Here is an 18,313-nt window from a genome sequence, read left to right as displayed (position 1 = left end):
GGTAGGTAAGTGGGACAGAGGAGTGCATGGGGTTCAAACAAAAAAAATAAGAGTCTTTTGATATCTTATCATTAGAATATCAATATATTTGGAAGATAAATAGAATTTGAGTTTTGGAGCTGAGGAACTAAATTTCTGTTCTAATTACATATCAAGTAACTATAGTAATAATACTGTATTGCATATTTGAAAGTTACTTAGAGAGTAGATCTTTAAAGTTCTCATCACAAGAAAAGAATTATGAATCTATGTGACAGATGTTAACTTATTATGGTGATTATTTTTCAACATACACAAGTATCATTTTTATTGTGCATTTATGAATTTTATAATGTACACAATTGGATCATTATATCATGTACCTGAAACTAATATATGTTATAGGTCACATCTCAATTTTAAAAATAAAAATGATAAAATAAAATAATATTTTCTGAAGTCTGACTCCCACCACAAATAAATGAACATGATTATTTAGCATATCTCTGCTAGGTTTGAAGATTATTACTTGTACAATTCTTTGCTTTTCACAAGTTAAAATTTATCTCATTGTTTTAATTCTGCATGATTTTATGTAGCATGCATATGTACAGACCATAAGCTCCAGGCAAGTATTTTGAAAGACTTTTTAGAAGGTGACATAGTGTCAACAGGGAAGAATTCCTCAGAAGCCAAGAAATGTAGAGTAGCACAACTTATACAGTTGTAAAACAAAAGCAAAAAAATCCCCAAAGACAACATTCTGGTTTTACCTTTTGCAAGGCTTATTTCTCCGCCTTTTAACAGTGAAATGACTTAATAGCCACAACACAGCCATCCTCTTTTCCTAATCACATGGTGTGAAGGCAAAGGACTGAAGAACTGTTGGTTAATGTCATTCTTATTCTGAAGAAATTCTCATGCAATTGGATAAAGATGTATGGATAAATAATTTTGTTTATAGGAAAAAAATCCAGTGTCAATTGTCCATTAATAGGAAAGTGTTATGGTATGGTTTATTATACAATACGATGTAACCATTTAAATGAATAAAGATGATCCCTGTGTACTATAAAAGGAAGTCTATTGATTATTGTAGATTTGTAGAAAGCAAGTTAAAGAAGGATATGTTTAGTATGATCCCATTTATGTAGAAAACACACACACACACACACACACATAATGTATCTGAATTATATGCAGCTCAACTGTAGAGTTAATCTCTGCTAATTCTCAGCAGGGCTGAGAATGAGTAGGTAGGGGAGGTTTTGCCTTTTAAAAAAATAAACTTCTTTATTAGACTTCTCCAATGATCATGTGACACTTAAGGGAATACATTTTTCTTTTTCTAAATTTTTAAATTATTATTTTTATTATAAATTATTATTGTTATTATTATTATTTTAAAGTAGGATCCATGCCCACCATGGAGCCCAGTGGGGAACTTGAATTCACAATCCTGAAATCAAGACCTGAGCTAAGATCAAGTTTAGTCGTTTAATCAACTGAGCCACCCAGGTGTTCCATGGATACACATTTCTAACAAATAAACAAATAGCACCTCTCTCCTGCACTGCGGCTCCAGAAATCAGAGACATCAGTGGCTGATTGCAGTGTGGTTGGTATTCTGTGGATGGTGACTTACCTTTCTTCATTCCAAGGAGGCTATATTGTCACATATTCTCATTTTGCTCATTCCGTATGGCCATCTTCCTACACAGAGCTACCTCAATGAAATAGACGAATCAATGAATAGAAATGATTTGTGGGGACGCCTGGGTGGCTCAGTTGGTTAAGTAGCTGCCTTTGGCTCAGGTCATGATCCCAGCGTCCTGGGATTGAGTCCCACATCGGGCTCCTTGCTCCGCAGGGAGCCTGCTTCTCCCTCTGACTCTTCCTTCCACTCTGTCTGCCTGTGCTCGCTCTCACTCACTCTCTCTCTGACAAATAAATAAAATTAAAAAAAAAAAAAAAGAAAGAAAGAAATGATTTGTGTACCGCTTCAACATAATTTGTTCCAGAAAAAGGAATTACTTTTTTCTAGTGATCTCTAACCGATTTGAGTACAATGGGGAGAAAAACATGGGACTTGGCACCCCACAGTTTGGAATCTAGTTCTACCACTAGCCAGATCTGAGACCTTCAGCAGGTTACAAGCATTCAGGATTCTCTAAACCTGTTTCCCTATCTGTGGAATGAGTAAAGTACTTGCTTTTCCAAACCTTATGATAGGATCGTTATGCGGATGAGATCAGAGGGAAAAAAAGATTCCGGAGGTGACCTGAATTGTCATAGGTGCTACTTCCAGGACTTAAAAATCACCCAGTTTTTTTCCTAGACCTTTTGGTCAAAAGTGTTGTGGAAGGAGAACATGACCTCAATCAAATGGCCAGAAAGAGATAAAAAGGAAAGCAAAACCAAACATTTATTGCACCCATACAGTGGGCCAGGTCCCAGTTAAGTGATTGTACATATTTTATCTCGTTTAATCCTCACAACAAACCTATGCTCTGGTTATCTCAGGCTGCATTTTCAGTTTAGAAAACTCAAGAGTAAAGAATATGTAACATAAACATGAACCCTCATTCATTCACCCACCCAGACTTCCACCCATTTAGTAACAGTACTAAGTGCCAGGAATACAGCTGTGAATAGAAAAGGAGGTCTCTGCTCTCACCAAACTTTCTTTGAGGGACACCTGGTTTGAAGGTTCCCAGCTATCAAAGGGTGAAAGGGGGATTCTCATTTAGTTTTATACCACTCAGCTTCTGGCCCTTAGGCGTTGGCAACTTTCTGTGCCATGTTTCTTAGTTCAAGTCCCACATATTGGTCCCAGAACCCTGATGCCCTTTCTTCTCCTCCGACACTCTCTATGTTGTGCCAACATTTTTTAATATTCAGGAGTAGAATCTTGTATTAACCAGTTTCTTTCTCCACAAGTGTGATTATCTGAGCAGAGGAAATTTCCAGGAAAGCTGCATGCCCGGATGAGTCAGCTGTCATCACAGCAATTACCTAATCCGGAAAGGGGATGGGTTCGGGAAGCTGAAGTCAATGAAAAAGCTGAGATTCACGGGTTTGGAACTCGAGGTCCTGGAAGCAAGGGGCTGGCTGTGTTTCAGCAGCCAGTGCCAAGTCATTACTTGTTCATTCTTTCTGGAGCACAGGACAAGGTAGCCTTCAAGAGTCCCACTTATTTTTATTTCCTTTTTTAAAAGATTTATTTATTTATTTGAGAGAGAGAGAGAGAGTGCGAGAGAGTGGGAGTGAGCGAAGGGGCAGACTGGGGGACTAGCCAACCAGACTCCCGCTGAGCCAGGAGCCAGACTCTGGGCTGGATCTCTGGAGCCATGAGATCAGAACCTGAGCTGAATCCAGGAGTAAGATGCTTAACTGACTGAGCCACCCAGGCTCCCCAAGAGTCCCCTTTAAAAAGAGGCTGGTATTCCTGAAAAGGAGTGTCTTTTCAATCTTAGTGAGTGGTTCACAAGGATAGTTGACTGGGGGCAAGAAAGGATGCAACGGGAAAGGGGAGAAGCAATGGAGAGAAGTAGGGCCTGAGAAAGGTGGATGAGAGGAATGGTTTCTAGGAGGGCTGTACAGACCTAGGGTCTTGTTTCAGCCGCCTGGGTTCTTAAGCTGATGTCCCAACACTGAAACCTCCTCTTGTGTCCAGGGCAATACCATAAAAATGATAAGCTGATTCTCATGGAGAGTCGAGATAAGGTTAAACAAAGGCAATAGGACAGAGGGTACCAGGGTTGCTGATCTCCACTGCATGGCTTAGAATTAATCCTGGATATGCTGGATATCTCCCATCCCGTGCTGTGTTTCTAGGAAACCTCCTTACTTGGAAGGGTAGTATCTCCAGTATCCATGTAGGAGGAAGCAAGCACACGAGAGCCCGCTGCTCGTTTATGAACCTCTTCATTCTCTGGATTCTCAGGGCACCCTGAGGTCTTCCTGTTTGCTGATTGTGCCTCCAAGCCAGTCTCCACTCTGCAACTTCCTGCACGTACTCTCTTGAAGGTACCGTTGACTCAAAGTTACACACAGACTCAGCTGCAAACAGACCAGTGCTTAGGTTGTCTTCTCTCATCTCCCAACTTTTTGGGAGTTATTGTCCTGGCTTCTCCCTTCCAACACCTGAAATACAGCATCCTAAATCAACTCCCTTTGTTCTCTCTTCCCTCTTCTCAGAATAAATATCAGGGTGAGTCTTCCTTAATCGCTCCTTATTTATTTTTGTTCCTTTGTAGGTTTGCAAAGGAGTAAAACGGAGAAGTAAAAAGAAAGAATTAAGTCCCTGTCTTCCTTAGATGAACCATACCTCAGGGTAACTGGATAGCTGATTAGAGCGAGTTTCTCTTCAGAGAAGTAATTTCACTTTGAGTGAGAAGGAATGATAAAATTAACAGGCTACTGGTCTAGACAGGGATTATTAATTGCTTCCCAAATCACAAAGTAGGGACAAGCTGATATTATATGATGGAAGTATACACCATCATTTAGTAATTAATCTGGACAAAATATGAACCCGAATCTGATTAAGCTTCTAGATCTAATTAACCTAATTCTAGGGAACAGATGATTCTACCAGAATACAATCAGGGAAAATCAGACTTTGGAAAAGAATTTCCAAAGAATTTGGAAAATTCTATAAGGGATTTCTATAAGGGATACTACAGGACAAACAACACAAATTTTTAAGGAATTTCAAGGGAAACAGAGGAGAGTAGGCAATCTATAGATTAAAGGAGACTTCAGAAGCCTGCCAACCAGTTGCACGGTACAGACCTCATTTTGATCTGAATTTCAATAACTGCACTACAAAAAATTTAAGACAAGCAGGAAAATGTAGACAAACTAGATTTTTAAAGGAATTATTAATTTCGAAGTGGGATGATAAAAGTATTTTTTTGAAAGAATTCTTATCTTTTAGAATTATGTGCTGAGATATAATAGGAATGGAGGAAGTGTTATAAGATCTTGAATTTGGGGGCACCTGGGTGGCTCAGTGGGTTGGGGCCTCTGCCTTCGGCTCAGGTCATGATCCCAGGGTCCTGGGATCAAGCCCCGCATGGGGCTCTCTGCTCAGCGGGGAGCCTGCTTCCTTCTCTCTCTCTGCCTGCCTCTCTGCATCCTTGTGATCTCTGTCTGTCAAATAAATAAATAAATAAAATCTTAAAAAAAAAAAAGATCTTGAATTTGTTTCAAAATAATCGAGGATAGTGCGGATAATTGGTTCAAGTGTAAATAATACAAGATTGCTCCTGAGTGGATAATTGTTTAAGCTGGGTGACAGGTAAATAGCAGTTCATTATACTGTTTACTTTTGTATATGACTAAAAATTTCTGTAGCAAAATGATAAAAAATTTAGAAGATAGACCACTGGAAGAATGGACATGGAATGTACAACTTCCCAAAGATCAGAGGGGTAAAATATGAATAAGAAAACAATTCATTGACTAAAAGCCAGGAATAGGGAGAAGGGTAGGGGGGAAGACCTAGATAGCATTCTAAGGAGAAAACACAAAATAAGATGGCGGAAATACGGCCAAATCTGCCTGTAATGATACATGAAAATGGATTAATCTATTAAACACAAATTGGAAATTGAGCTCTCATATATATATATTCTCACACATACATACATATCATACATATACACATGTATATTTATATATACATTTATATGTATGTGTATATATATATACACATATATATAAAACAAGAGAAACCTCTAAGGAAATGAAAAGAAGGGAAACGAACAGGTAGAAACCTATCTGCTAGACTAAACAAATGATAATAAACCCAAATCAGGTAAAATAGTTCAATAAGGTAAGGACTGAAACTTCCTGGATAGAATTAGCAACACAGTGATCTTTGGTGAAAGATCATTTTGTGAAAAATGGCTTGGGGGCACAATGGGAGCTCCTACCAGGTCAGACCTTGTGCAAGAAGCAGTGAATCGAAGAGGAAGAAATGGAAAGGCGGAATAGGTAGCAGAAAAAGCAAGTGAAGGAAGCACATTCCCAGTTAGGCAGGGAGGGTCACTTATTTATCATGTATTTATGTATTAAGCCTGTATAAACACTGATGTTATGAAGTCCCAGGAGGGAGGGAAGGAGAGGAAACGAGAGAGAGGGTAAGGGGAGGGAAGGAGGCAGAAAACGAGATCCAGAGCACCACGGTGGACATTAGCAGAAGACAAGAAGAAAACACCTTCTATTTTATTTTATTTCTAATTTATTAATTTGTCATTACACAAACAATACATGAATGCATACTCAAAACATCAAATATTACAGTTAAAGCTAACGCACTCCACCAAACTACTGTTAACAGTTTGGTTAGTATCCTTCCAGACCTTCTCTGTACATTTTTATATTATACAAATTGGTACTTAAGTACACTATACAGTATTGTGTGTGTGTGTGTATATGTGTCTTAAAAACAATGGTATCACATGTATTGCATGTTTTAGCCTTCATTTTCCTCCAAACTTTCAAAAAAAAATTGTATCTTAGAGATACATGTCAGTATGTGTATGAATCTTTTTCTTTTTCATTGATGCCCAGTGTTGTATAGTGTTCCATCCTCTTGATGGGTATTTTGTTTTTTCCAATTTTATTCTATGACAAAGATACAATTGTACAAGCCATCCTGAGAACACAAGTATGAAAAGTGTGTTTCATTAAAAATTGGAAATGCTGGGTGACAGGGCATGCGAATTTTAAACTTTAATGGGTATCATTCGACTGCCTTTAAAGGTAGCTGTGCCAATTTATTTATTTATTAGCAATGTAGGGTTCCTCTTTTTCCGCACCCTTGCAGGCTTGTAATTTACATATATCTTAAGTATTTGCCAATTGGATTTGCAATAGTTTCTTATTTTTTAATGTGCATTCCCTTTATTACGCTGAGGTTGGGCATCTCTTCATAATCTTGTAAAACGTTTTGTTTATCTGCATTTTCACAGGGAGATTTCTATAAGGGATATGTAACCAAAAAGCAAGACTTACTGCTTGTCTAGCTGGAATTAATTTTTGCTAACTACAGATCTAGTTTTTTCCCCCGAATGGTTATGTTGTCCCAATACTATTTGTTAATAATCCATTCTTCCCCTACTGATTTGAATTGTTACTTTTATCCTTTACTCAATACATAGTTTTTTCTGGATTCTCAGCTCTATCAGATTTATTTTTTGGCATCAGACACCTGAGTTATTCTTAACTTGGTTCATTGAATGGTGGCTGGTTTTGTCAGCCATGATACTGAGTGTGTTGCTTATGAGACAATAGATAATATAACTCATGACACACAAATGCTATTCTAGTTAAGTTTAATTTAAATCAGTTTCATTATCTACAAACTTAGAGTATTAAAAAATATGTAAACTTCTCTCTTTTAGGGGACAACCCACAGCCTCGATGTAGAGATAGGAAGCTTTTCACCACGTCCCCTCTTTCTGAAAGTATTGTTTGATGTAAAAGCTTTTTGGTGATTTAAGGTTGTTTCCTGGCAATGTCAAACGGTTTTATGTGGCATGGCAATATTACTGTTGATGTACATGAACTTTCCATTCAACAGATTATATGGGGGTCCACAAACTATAACATACACTTCGAATAAACAACGGCACTTGAGTTTTTACTTTTACATTGGATGATAGCTCTGGAGTGCACAAATCATGTTCGATTTTATCTTTCTATCCCCAAACATCTAGTACAGGGTGCGGCACCTGAATTGAAATAGATTTGAAGTGCATTCAACAATGTTTCTATAAAATAAAAAAATAAAACCCAAAACTTCTCCAAAACAAAACCTTTATGGGATTTACAAAGTTACACATATTTATTTTTTCCTGTTCATCAGACACCTGATTAAATTGGATATTAAATATTTTAGTAGAAACACTAGAATAAGACACTAACCTGATATTATCTCATGCCAAGTGTGGGAAAAATATTCTCTTGCTGTCCAGGGACCTCCTCAGATATTATCTATCTATAGATGTGTTGCTTGCCTGTGAAATGATGGTAAGAACTGTAATCTGGAAAACAGTCGAATTGCAGTGGGCAAGAATACTTTAGTTATATAGAAAGATGAAAAGGTAAAAACTTTTTTTGGGGGAAAGGAGAAGTGTGGCATTTGCCTTGTTTTAAAATTCAGTTATTTTTATGATCTGAGTTAGTGCACCTTTTCCTTCCCTCTTTCAAAGGGGTAACTTTAGCTTCTGTTGGCAGTCTTGGTCCATAAATTTAGATGCTCTGTTTTAAAGCTCAATCCATGACATCAGACCATGGGAAAATTCTCAAAATCACCTAATCTACCAATTTCCCTGGTTAGAAGAAGAAAAAATAAAGCTAACTCACTAAGTATGTTGAACATATTTTATGACCAAGTAGACCATGTTAGTGCAAAATACCAACTTCATACTTTACTATTACCAATCCTGAAAGACTATTGTACTTTTATTTATGATTGTTTTTTTTAAAAGAGGTCTGTGACCTTTAACTTGTTTTGTATAGTGCCTCACTTAGCATATTTCATCTGTAAACATAGCATATTATACCGACTGCAGCCCACTAAGGAAATCATTAAATAGCACTTGTACAGTAATATTCTTCACTGAAAAAGGAGTACATACATTCAAAGAACAGATCTTGCTATAGAAATTCTGTGACTTGATATAGAAATACACGTAACAAGGACGATTCCTAGAACATTGAAAACGGCAAAATAGGGAGCAAATATACGTCACTAAACAATAAATCATTAGTATTGCTAGAAAACAGAAACATGAGTTACTAGGTTGAGGCAGGAGGAGGTAGGAGAAAAGGTTCAGTTTTGCTTAGGCTGCAGACTTACAGGGAAGAAAGAAACCTTCTTTCTGAATTGAACTGCATCAAAGAATGAAGAAAAAGTTGAAGCCAGCAAAACCATTTTGACGTGGGTTTCGGTATCTGCAATGGAGCCAGAACCCCTGTTGTCTTTTCTGGGGAGGGATAGCCCTGAAAGACAGGCTTTGGACTCATGCTTCTGGGCTCCTCTAATCCTAGTCACCATAAAAGGAAAAAATTTGGTTTACCTGTAGGGCTGAATTTATAGAGGCATAAACGTGATAGCCAGGGCTCCTCTGATTCTCTTACCCTTTTGCTGAATTTGTGAAATTAATTAAACAAAGACTTTCATTTCATAGAGGTATATGGATGTTGGAAGGAAAAGTTTTGACTTAAACACTGTTAGAACTTGGGGTTTCAGATCTTTCTTTGGAAGCAGAAAAATAGGCACCTGACGTTGGGAATGGTACAGAAAGATCCAAAACAAACTTCCTAATGAGCATCACAAATCTGCCTATTTATCATTTTGTAATTCTGCCTGTTCATCATTTCTGGATTATTGTCTCTCCTAAATTACTTCTCCACTTCCAGTTTCAGCTCACCCATCTACTGTCCATCATTGATAACTAGAACGATTAATTTTTCTAAAACATTTTTCTGATCACAATCCCACTGCCTAAAATTATTTGATAAATTATTTTTGCTCTAGATGCCAACCTACTAAGGTGGATGAGTCAGTTTGCCTGTTTGTCTCCTGGGAAACAATTCTGTGGCTATCCAAAGAGCTTAGTTTATGCTCTCCTCTAAGCTTTTGAGCACTTTTTCTTACCAGGTGTCACCTTTTTGAGGGCATCTTCTTAACAAAACCATCCTTGACTGTTTTTATTATTGCACTGTATATGTTGGTTTATCTATGCACTCAAACTGAATCTTTAGAGCTGGGGGTTGTCCTTTTAACAAAATTACTGAAGAGAACTGAGTCATGTCACAAAGTGCCTACCACTGAACCTCCCTTAAAAAAAAAAAAAAAAACAAACAACTCGTGATTTCAGATCATCTTGAAAATTTATTCCCCCCAAATCAACTGGTAAGTTATTTCTGGTTCTACAGAGGTAAGTTCCCGTGAAGAACAGGTATTTTTGTTACTCTAATTCTAAGGACTTCCCCTCGCTCTTTTAAAAAGGTCTAGGAGTGACTATAGAGTTTGTAACTTGGAGAGACATCACAATCTCTTACCCGTGACAATTCTTTGTGAATAAAAGCAGTTATGATTACCCCTCTCTGGGGACTTGATGGTAAAGCAGTCTGTTTTAATACTTCTACTTAACTCATAGTATAACAGAATTGGAAATATTCAGTTATTTTGAACATACAGCAAGTAACTACATACTTAATATCTCATAACCCTTTTTTTGGGGGAGGGGATATAGCAAGCCGTAAAATCTCATTTTCTTTAGGGAAAATTAGGTATGTATTGTAGACACATTGCCATTACCAAAAACAAAAATTTTCACCTATGATTTTCCGGTTGGCTAGAGTAAACCCAACAGAAAATTTACATGGCACCTTGGTCCATGAGCATTACACTGAGAGAATTATAGATGGCATTTCTATTAGATGGTGCCCCCAAATTGGCATCTCAATAGATATTCCAATTATGTGGAGCAAGAGACCTTAAATCTCCTGAGGTCACACTTAAATTTACTTAGATTTCTAAGCAAACTAACCACTTGGGAAAATGTCTGATGTTGTTCCCCAAAGTGAATCTGATTCTGAAGAACTTTAAGCTTTTGGACCTCTAAGTCTGTCCCTGACTTTGGGGTGGGGGCATGCCTCATGAGAGTAGGTTTGGACGTGAAGACCTCCTTTCACAGCTGTTTTCAGGGGTAGATACTGGGAAGGGAGATCCACAGGGAAGTGGGGGAGATGGGAGAGCAAAGTACAAGCTCTATGGTAATTCTGTATTTTTTGAACACTGCACCATGAGTTATCTTCTTCTATTATTAAACTGAAAAGTTTATTAATATTTAAGGCTCTTGATACATATTGCCAAATTACTTTCTAGAAGTATGCAAGAAAGCTTGCCTTTTCTACATTAGGTCCTGCTATTTAAAAGACAAATGATAATTTGTTAACTATTAATATGCATTTCTAAGGTTACTAGAGGCTGAAACTTGAGAAACTGCCATTTATTTCTTCTGTGAACTACCCATATTTTCTGTCGTGGTGGTCTTTTTAAAACGTAGTAGTAAAAATTGTTCTTAATTACCATTTAAAATTAACATTATCAATCATTTCGTGATTACTTTATAAAGTGTTTTTCTATCCCAATAACCAAAATTGATATTTTCACAAAAATCCCAACCTTTCCTAATACTAATTTTTCTTTGCCTGTATTAAATATCACACTGTTTATTTACATTTAAGTGGCATACCTGGTGAGCCTTCTAGTTAACATTTCCAACATGAAAATTTCATTTTCTAACTTATCTGTGGGTGACTCTACTTAAAATCTCACTCCACATCTATAGGACTGCTGCTTCAATCGTATGTCATTAGTTCCTTAGTTACTTCTAGTGTTATTAAAATTTTGTTTCTATTCAATGTATCTTCCAGAACAACTGCAATATAAAATATTTAGTGATCCCACATACACCCCAATTTATGCATTTAGGCTAAATCTAATGAAGTTTTAATTTTAAATAGTAAAGAACACTTATTTATCCTCTTCTCACAACACAGAGAGCTAACTATTTGTTCTTGTTAACTCCTGATTAACTAGCTGGCTATAGACACAAAGCATGTTAATTTTCTACAGGCACCTTTCTGAATTCAAGTAAAAGTTTTGGTAGACAAGGATTTTACTTAAATGTCACTGACATAATATGAATCTTGAGTACAAATATTGCTCACCATTCTTGCATTCTTTAAATTATTTTACTTTGAAAATTTAAGAACTATCATTAAGTCATTAATAACAGGTTTTCATTTAAGGAATATCTTGAACTGTGAAAATACAAATCTAGTCAAATTAAATTTTGAACACATATAGAGCCAAATATTTCAACAAAACTGCAGTTTAATTTCAGAAAATGTGTTAAAATATATATTTATACATCAATTTCTGACATACACTTAATGTGTTAGTATACACAAAATGATGCTTTCTCTTCAAACTGTATTTATGAAATGTACATTTTAATTTAAATACTCAGTATACACTGCACTTAATCTGCATGTTGCATTTATTAAATACATTAAAATCTGCAATGTAACAAAACGTTTTCTGCATACGAAATTCAAAACACCATTTTAAATGAACAAAAGATGGCTCACTTCATTTTTTTTTTTTTTTTTTTTACAACTAGTGTATAGTACACTAGCTCAGCTCCACCATACTACCTGTTCGTTCTTTTTTATTTGACATTGTTCACAGACTAGTACATATTACAATAAGAGTGCTGGATAAAAACATGAGGTACGAAAGTGGTTCAAAGATTATAGGTCATGCAGATCATGCTAGACAGCAAAGAAAATTGTGACCGAGAAAACACTAAATAAAAATACATAAAGAATGTGCATTATAAAAAAAACTCCATTACACAGCTTTGCTTCTTTGGTTACAAAGTAGGTTGAACAATTTCACAGCTTTTTATTCCCACCCGAAAAAAGAAAGTCATACGAAATGTCAAAAAGCAGAGGAATCGTGGCAATTTCTCTATTAGAAAGTAGAAACAAATGAACAAAGTTTTCTTCATCAAAATAGCCCAATTATTTATTATATCACAATAACTGGTGACTACCTGTACAGTTGCACTATGTTCTTCATACTTACACTATACAAAATTTACATTCAAGCTGGGTCTTTACTACTGAAAATAAATACCGAAGGTAAATTGCCATTAGTGTTAGAAATATGCCAGGATTCTTTTGTTCAATTATTGCCTAAACGTTTTCTCTATTAAATGCAATCCTGTCTTTCAAATCCTTTACTGACACTTATAATTATTCAAAAAAAAATTAAAAAAGTTCTGTGACATTGTTCATGTACATTATGAAAATAGCAGCCCTGTAATAAATAAAACACAAATAAATGAAAACTTACGTAGGCAAATGTTACTGGTATTGAAAGAAAAGTGGCTCTTTAGATGAACTGTTATTTAGAATGTGATAGGAAGGCTCAGGGTAAATCCATGGATGACAGGAAAAACGAGAGAGCCACCAAAGCTCTTAAAAGACCCCACTCATGCGCACCAGGTAAAATGCAGACTTTGCTTGCTTTAATAAACCCCATCTATTATACTCCTCGTGTACTGATGACATAAAACGGGACACCAACAGCGCTGCATGACATCTCAAAGGGAGGAAAAGCTCCTGTAGAATGATTGTCTAATACTGAAAAGGCCAAACACACAACCGAAGCATGGCTACTTGCTTTCGTATAAAGTGGAAAGAATACCAGTGGCACACAAGGATAGATTGCTTTCAGTTTTTTTCTTAATGAGGCAAGAAAGCTTTATGCTGAGGAGACATTCGGCTGCTGTGGAGGTTGCGCTGGCTGCGGAGGCTGTGCTATCACTGCTTGCTGTTGAGAAGTGCTACCAGGATTGGCCTGTTGGGCTGGGAGCTGGGATAATTGATCATTGTTGGAAAGAGATTTTAACAGTGCATTTTCTCGTTCAAGTAAAGAGTTTCTTTCAACTAATTCTTTTATTTGTTCCTTTAGAACTTCCACTTCTTCTCTTACTGCATACATCAAATGGCTTTTCACCAGATCCTGTGAAAAACAAAATTAGTAATGTCAAAAAGAGTGAAAAGAGAAAGGTGTTGCTATCTGGTTCTGGCCTATCTGGGTCCTTCTTAAATACGAAGCATTTTTATATTGGTTTTCCTGCTCTTCTTGCTTTAAGTTTCTACTGTATCTTGACTGACCCTAAGGGAGAGAGGATGGAAAAAAATCCCGTTTCCAACTAGGCAGCAAGCCCAGGATTTCCTTTCAAAGTCCAGAGTGATTTCCTAAAATACTAGGTTCCTTAAATTGTCAATTAGAAGCTTAGAATTAGAAAAAAAAAGTTTAAAATCACAAGCTTAGAGGTTAGACCAAGAGAGCAAAGGATATTAAATTAATATTAAACTAGTTATAGCATTTCTTTAAGAGATAAAGCAACCTACAATTTCCAACTCTAAAACTTTAAAGAAAAGTTGTTTGAGACTAACAGTCCTTACTTATAGTCCACAGTTTTAATAAGCCTCAATCAAAATATTTTATATAATGTGAACAGAGTACATTCAAGGGAACAAAAAAATTGATAGTTTAGCAGAAATCAGAAACAGATTCAACAAGTTCCATTTATTAGAGCTGACTAAAACAGCATTTATAAAAAGGAAGGCTTCCAGCTAAAAAGTCTTCATTTTAATACTCTTTGATTATAAACTATTGTTAATGCTGAAATATTTGAAGGCACATAATGCATTCTGATTATGTACGCCCCTCAAAATGGCCCTGATTTATCAATGGTAATGCATGAAATGTGAGATGTTCAAATGGGGGGAAATATTAACTCCACTGGTATTTCCAGACTAAAAATTCTCAATGTTCTAGCATCTATAACTAAATCTGATTATCAAAAAATATACTTTGGTTATCTTGTTTTAAAGAAATTAGGTGTTTTTTAAGAAATGATAAAAAACCAACTGCTTAAAACCAACTACCTATGAAATGAGAGAACTATAAACTTTTACTTACCATTGCTTGTTCTATTTTGTTGTCAATGGCTACACCACCTCCCCCAGATGCACTGGAAAAAATTAGAATATTTCATTAAATTATTCTAAAAATGTAAAATTCTTTCCAACTCTTAAAATAATTAAAAACATTTGTTTTACTTAAAATAAAAAATAGTAAATTAAAATAGCTTATTAAAGCCTGTTTTCATAATTTCAGTATACTCAAAGCTCTCATTTTAAAAATAAGGGATTTCTGTTAACAGATGACTTCCAAAAATCCTTTGTGGCTCCAACATTTCTAATTTCCTTATGACATACATATGTTTTAAAAACAACTCCCAATTCTATTCAGGAGCTTTTAACTCTGTGAACTTTTAGAGATACCTTTTGAATGACCAGTATAGTCTTCCCCATCTTTTAAACTTCTTCATTTACCATTTACTAATTGACTTTCATGTGGAAATTCCAGTGGTCACTTACTGCATTAAAATTCAGATGATGACTTACTTTCCTTCTATAGATTTTACTTCTGGGTTAAACATTTCTAGAACCAGCTTCTAAAGGGCCTTTGGGCAAATGATACTGGCAGGGTTGGTTAACACCAATCTCAACATTCTGGCAAATCTTCATACTCTCAGTGTGGGTTACTGGCAAATATCACCTACAAAGGTATGTGGTTTGGACCAGTTTTTCCTGGAAATATTTGGAAGCAGTCTAGCTAGTAAGTATATCCAAAGTTCAACTACCACCTTAGCATCTGTATGATAATAACCAAAGGTTCATTAATTGTCCTCTTAAATAGTAAGAATAACGAATATCTATATCCTTTTCTTGGTATTTTTGTAAATTTTGAATAGTTATTAGATTTTCTTATAAAGACAAACCTGACAATTTTAATCTACTTTATCAATACAAAAAGAGGTCTTTAAATAACTGATATAAAACTGCAAAATACTTCCATAAAGTATATTCTAAGAAAACTTAGATGCTAATAGATTTGAAGACTATTCTACTTTAGATGATGCAGGGCCTCAGACTGTTATCATATTGAGGGGTAGGAATATCCTGTCTTATGTAGTGATGCTTTTATACTGTAATCTAAGTAGATCTGGTTATAATCCTGGTTCTGCTACTCACTACTCACTGTGTGACCATCACCAGATCAAGTATTTAAGACCAGTTTCCTCGTGTAAAATGAAGGGATAATGCCTTAGTGGATTTCTTACTTTTAAATCCTTGGATCAATACACAGAGGACACAAGCTTGTTTATGTGAGCATTAGTCACATTAATTACTACCTTTACTTCTTGCTGCTATTTCTAAGATGCAAACAGATTTTATATACCTAGTAACTAGAAAGGATATACAGATTGTTAATACATACTTATTATATATGTTAGGCTTTAAACAGCTGTAGAGTTGTGTAAAACAAAGTATGGCTACGTGTAACTATAAACTGTAGAACAACTATATAAACCATAAGGCTTTGGTGTAAAGTTCAGTTCAGATACCACGTGGATATGTTCACCAAATATTGGCTGCAATTTGCAAAAAGACAGTGTCAGGCATTCAGAGTTTATTTGACCATCCTATATTATACTCTCAGTATTTTTTATTTCTATGTCAATAAGGAAAAAGTGAATTAGTTTTAGTCATTTCTTGATGTAAATACATTAAACTCTTTGAACACATCTGTTTTAAACAGAACACCTTAAATGCTAAACATCAGTTTTATATATTAACAAGCAACTAAAACAAAGCCCCCTAACCCTTAAAAAGGGTTTTTTATGATTAAAATAAGATTAGTTAAGTTTCCAAACCATTCCCTTAGGCTAAGGAACATTAATCAGCACCCTATTCTTTGCTGATATAATAAACTTTAATCCTGACTCAGACCTCTTTTACAGCAATGCAGGAATAGATCTGCAAAGTATAAATGGATCATACTGAAGATATGTGTCCCTTAAATAGTATTAATAACCCAATTTTATTAAGCATTGTGCTTAAACAATTAAATCAGTCAGATACAATTACTATCACCATAGTGATTTCTGGCAAGTCTGAAGGCTGTTTTTAAACAATTCTATATAACCTATGGCAGTAGTTCTCAAACTTTAGTATGTACCATGCAGTCATCTAGAGGTCTTCTTAAAACAGACGGCTGGGTTTCGCCTCTGGGTTTCTGATTTAGAAGGTATGGGGTGGGGCCCAGGAATTTGCATTTCTAACACATTTCCCAAGATGCCGATTCTGCCACCTGACAGATCATACTTTGAGAACCAATGGCTTACAAAGATAAAAGCTCTAAGAGGAAAGAATAAAAAAACTTCATCCTATTTTTTAAAAACTTCTTAACCCAGAATACAAAACTTTTTACCCTTCATGACTTTGACCCCTGCCATCTATGGTCTCCTTTCTTCTCACATTCCACCTAGCCTGTTGTGTTATTACATTATTGTGTGTCCTACATTAACCGTTTAGTCTGTTAAACATAGATTGTCTCAGGTTTCCATGGCTTTGCAGACCAGCTCCCTCAGCTGCAAATGCTCATGGTTCCAGTTCATCTGGCTTTTACTTGTTCCTTAAGATGGCTCCAGTGCCACGTCTTCTGTAATGTCTTCTGATTTCCTAAGGTAGAACCAGTTATTCTATCTCTCCTGTGGTTCACTAACCTTCACAAACTTTTTATACTGCATAACCAGGAAAGGAGAAAAGCAATTCCAGCTCCTCCACATACTCACTGCATGAATTCTGGAAAACTATTTAACCTCTCTAGACCTCAGGTTTTCATCTAAAATTAGGGTTATATACCCCAATTCATAAAACTCCTGTGAGGATTAAATGAGTTTAAATACTACTACTACTATGGTTAACTCTATCAGACTGAGTTCCTTGAGAGAGGTTCCTTATCTCCCCCTCTGTGAAGAAGTGAACACAGTCCTTGGCAAGTAAGAGCTCAACAGCATATTGAAAGAGTCAGAAGAGTCAATATGACAGCAATTTGATCTGAAAAACAAACAAAAACACTAGTTTATATTAGAAATCCATTAAAATATTTTGAGTTTGAATAAATTCATAGTTCTCAAAGTATGGTCACTGAACCAGCAGTATCAGCATCACCTTGGGACTTGTTAGAAATGTAAACATTTGGGTCCACCCCAGACCTACTGAATTACCTACTCTTGAGGTGGGACCCTGGAAATCTATTAGTAACTCCTCCAGGTGACTGTAATAGAAACTAAAGATCGAGAAAGCAATTTATAATAAAGGTATCAATCTGGCAGTCTTAAATAAGTAAGAGGGTATGCTATTTCAGGATCCTTGAACATAGTTTAAGAATATTATTTCAATGAGGGTAACAAGTTGTTTTCTATTGTATTCAAAGTCAACATAGTGGTTTGGGTTTCACATTCTTAGAAATGAGAACGATGAACTGAAGCAGAATGAAAAATTTTCCTTTATTTGCTTCCTTGACCTAATGGTAAAGATTTATACCTTGTTTTCTTTTTTACAATTGCATTCACTACCCTATAACTTGATGTTAACTTAAGTTCCAAACTTTAGTTCCTAGCACTCTGTAACTATTCTGGTAAACTCTAAATGCTGTATAAAGGCAAGGGATAATTTATAAAATGAAACATTCTGCTTGATATGGGTCACTCTTTTAGAATAAAAACATACCATGATTAGTATTTACTACATGAATTAAAAATTGTGGGTATGGAGGAAACGGACAGAAATATAGAACTGTGGGGAAAAA

At 35.7% G+C, this 18,313-nt stretch overlaps 1 protein-coding gene across 4 annotated transcripts in view; it reads right to left on the bottom strand.

The window, feature by feature from the left end:
* Positions 1–11,887: 11,887 nt before the first annotated feature.
* TSC22D2 (TSC22 domain family member 2) overlaps positions 11,888–18,313 on the bottom strand; it is a gene marked incomplete at its 5' end in the record, with an annotated part of 49,593 nt that continues 43,167 nt past the window's right edge. For 2 of the 4 annotated variants that reach the window (XM_082682373.1, XM_082682372.1), the window contains 2 exons: positions 11,888–13,603; positions 14,573–14,624. In XM_082682373.1, coding sequence (XP_082538499.1) covers positions 13,343–13,603; positions 14,573–14,624 — 313 coding nt within the window. In that variant the 3' untranslated portion in view covers positions 11,888–13,342. Of the gene's footprint in view, positions 13,604–14,572; positions 14,625–18,313 lie in introns of those variants that run through there. The other 2 variants (XR_014298574.1, XR_014298575.1) reach the window with 1 other exon arrangement.

The sequence above is a fragment of the Mustela nivalis genome, assembly GCF_964662115.1.
Source record: "Mustela nivalis genome assembly, chromosome: 1".
Lineage (NCBI taxonomy): Eukaryota > Metazoa > Chordata > Mammalia > Carnivora > Mustelidae > Mustela > Mustela nivalis.
The sequence above is the reverse complement of the archived record's forward strand: the minus strand, read 5'-3'. Positions and strand labels throughout refer to the sequence as shown.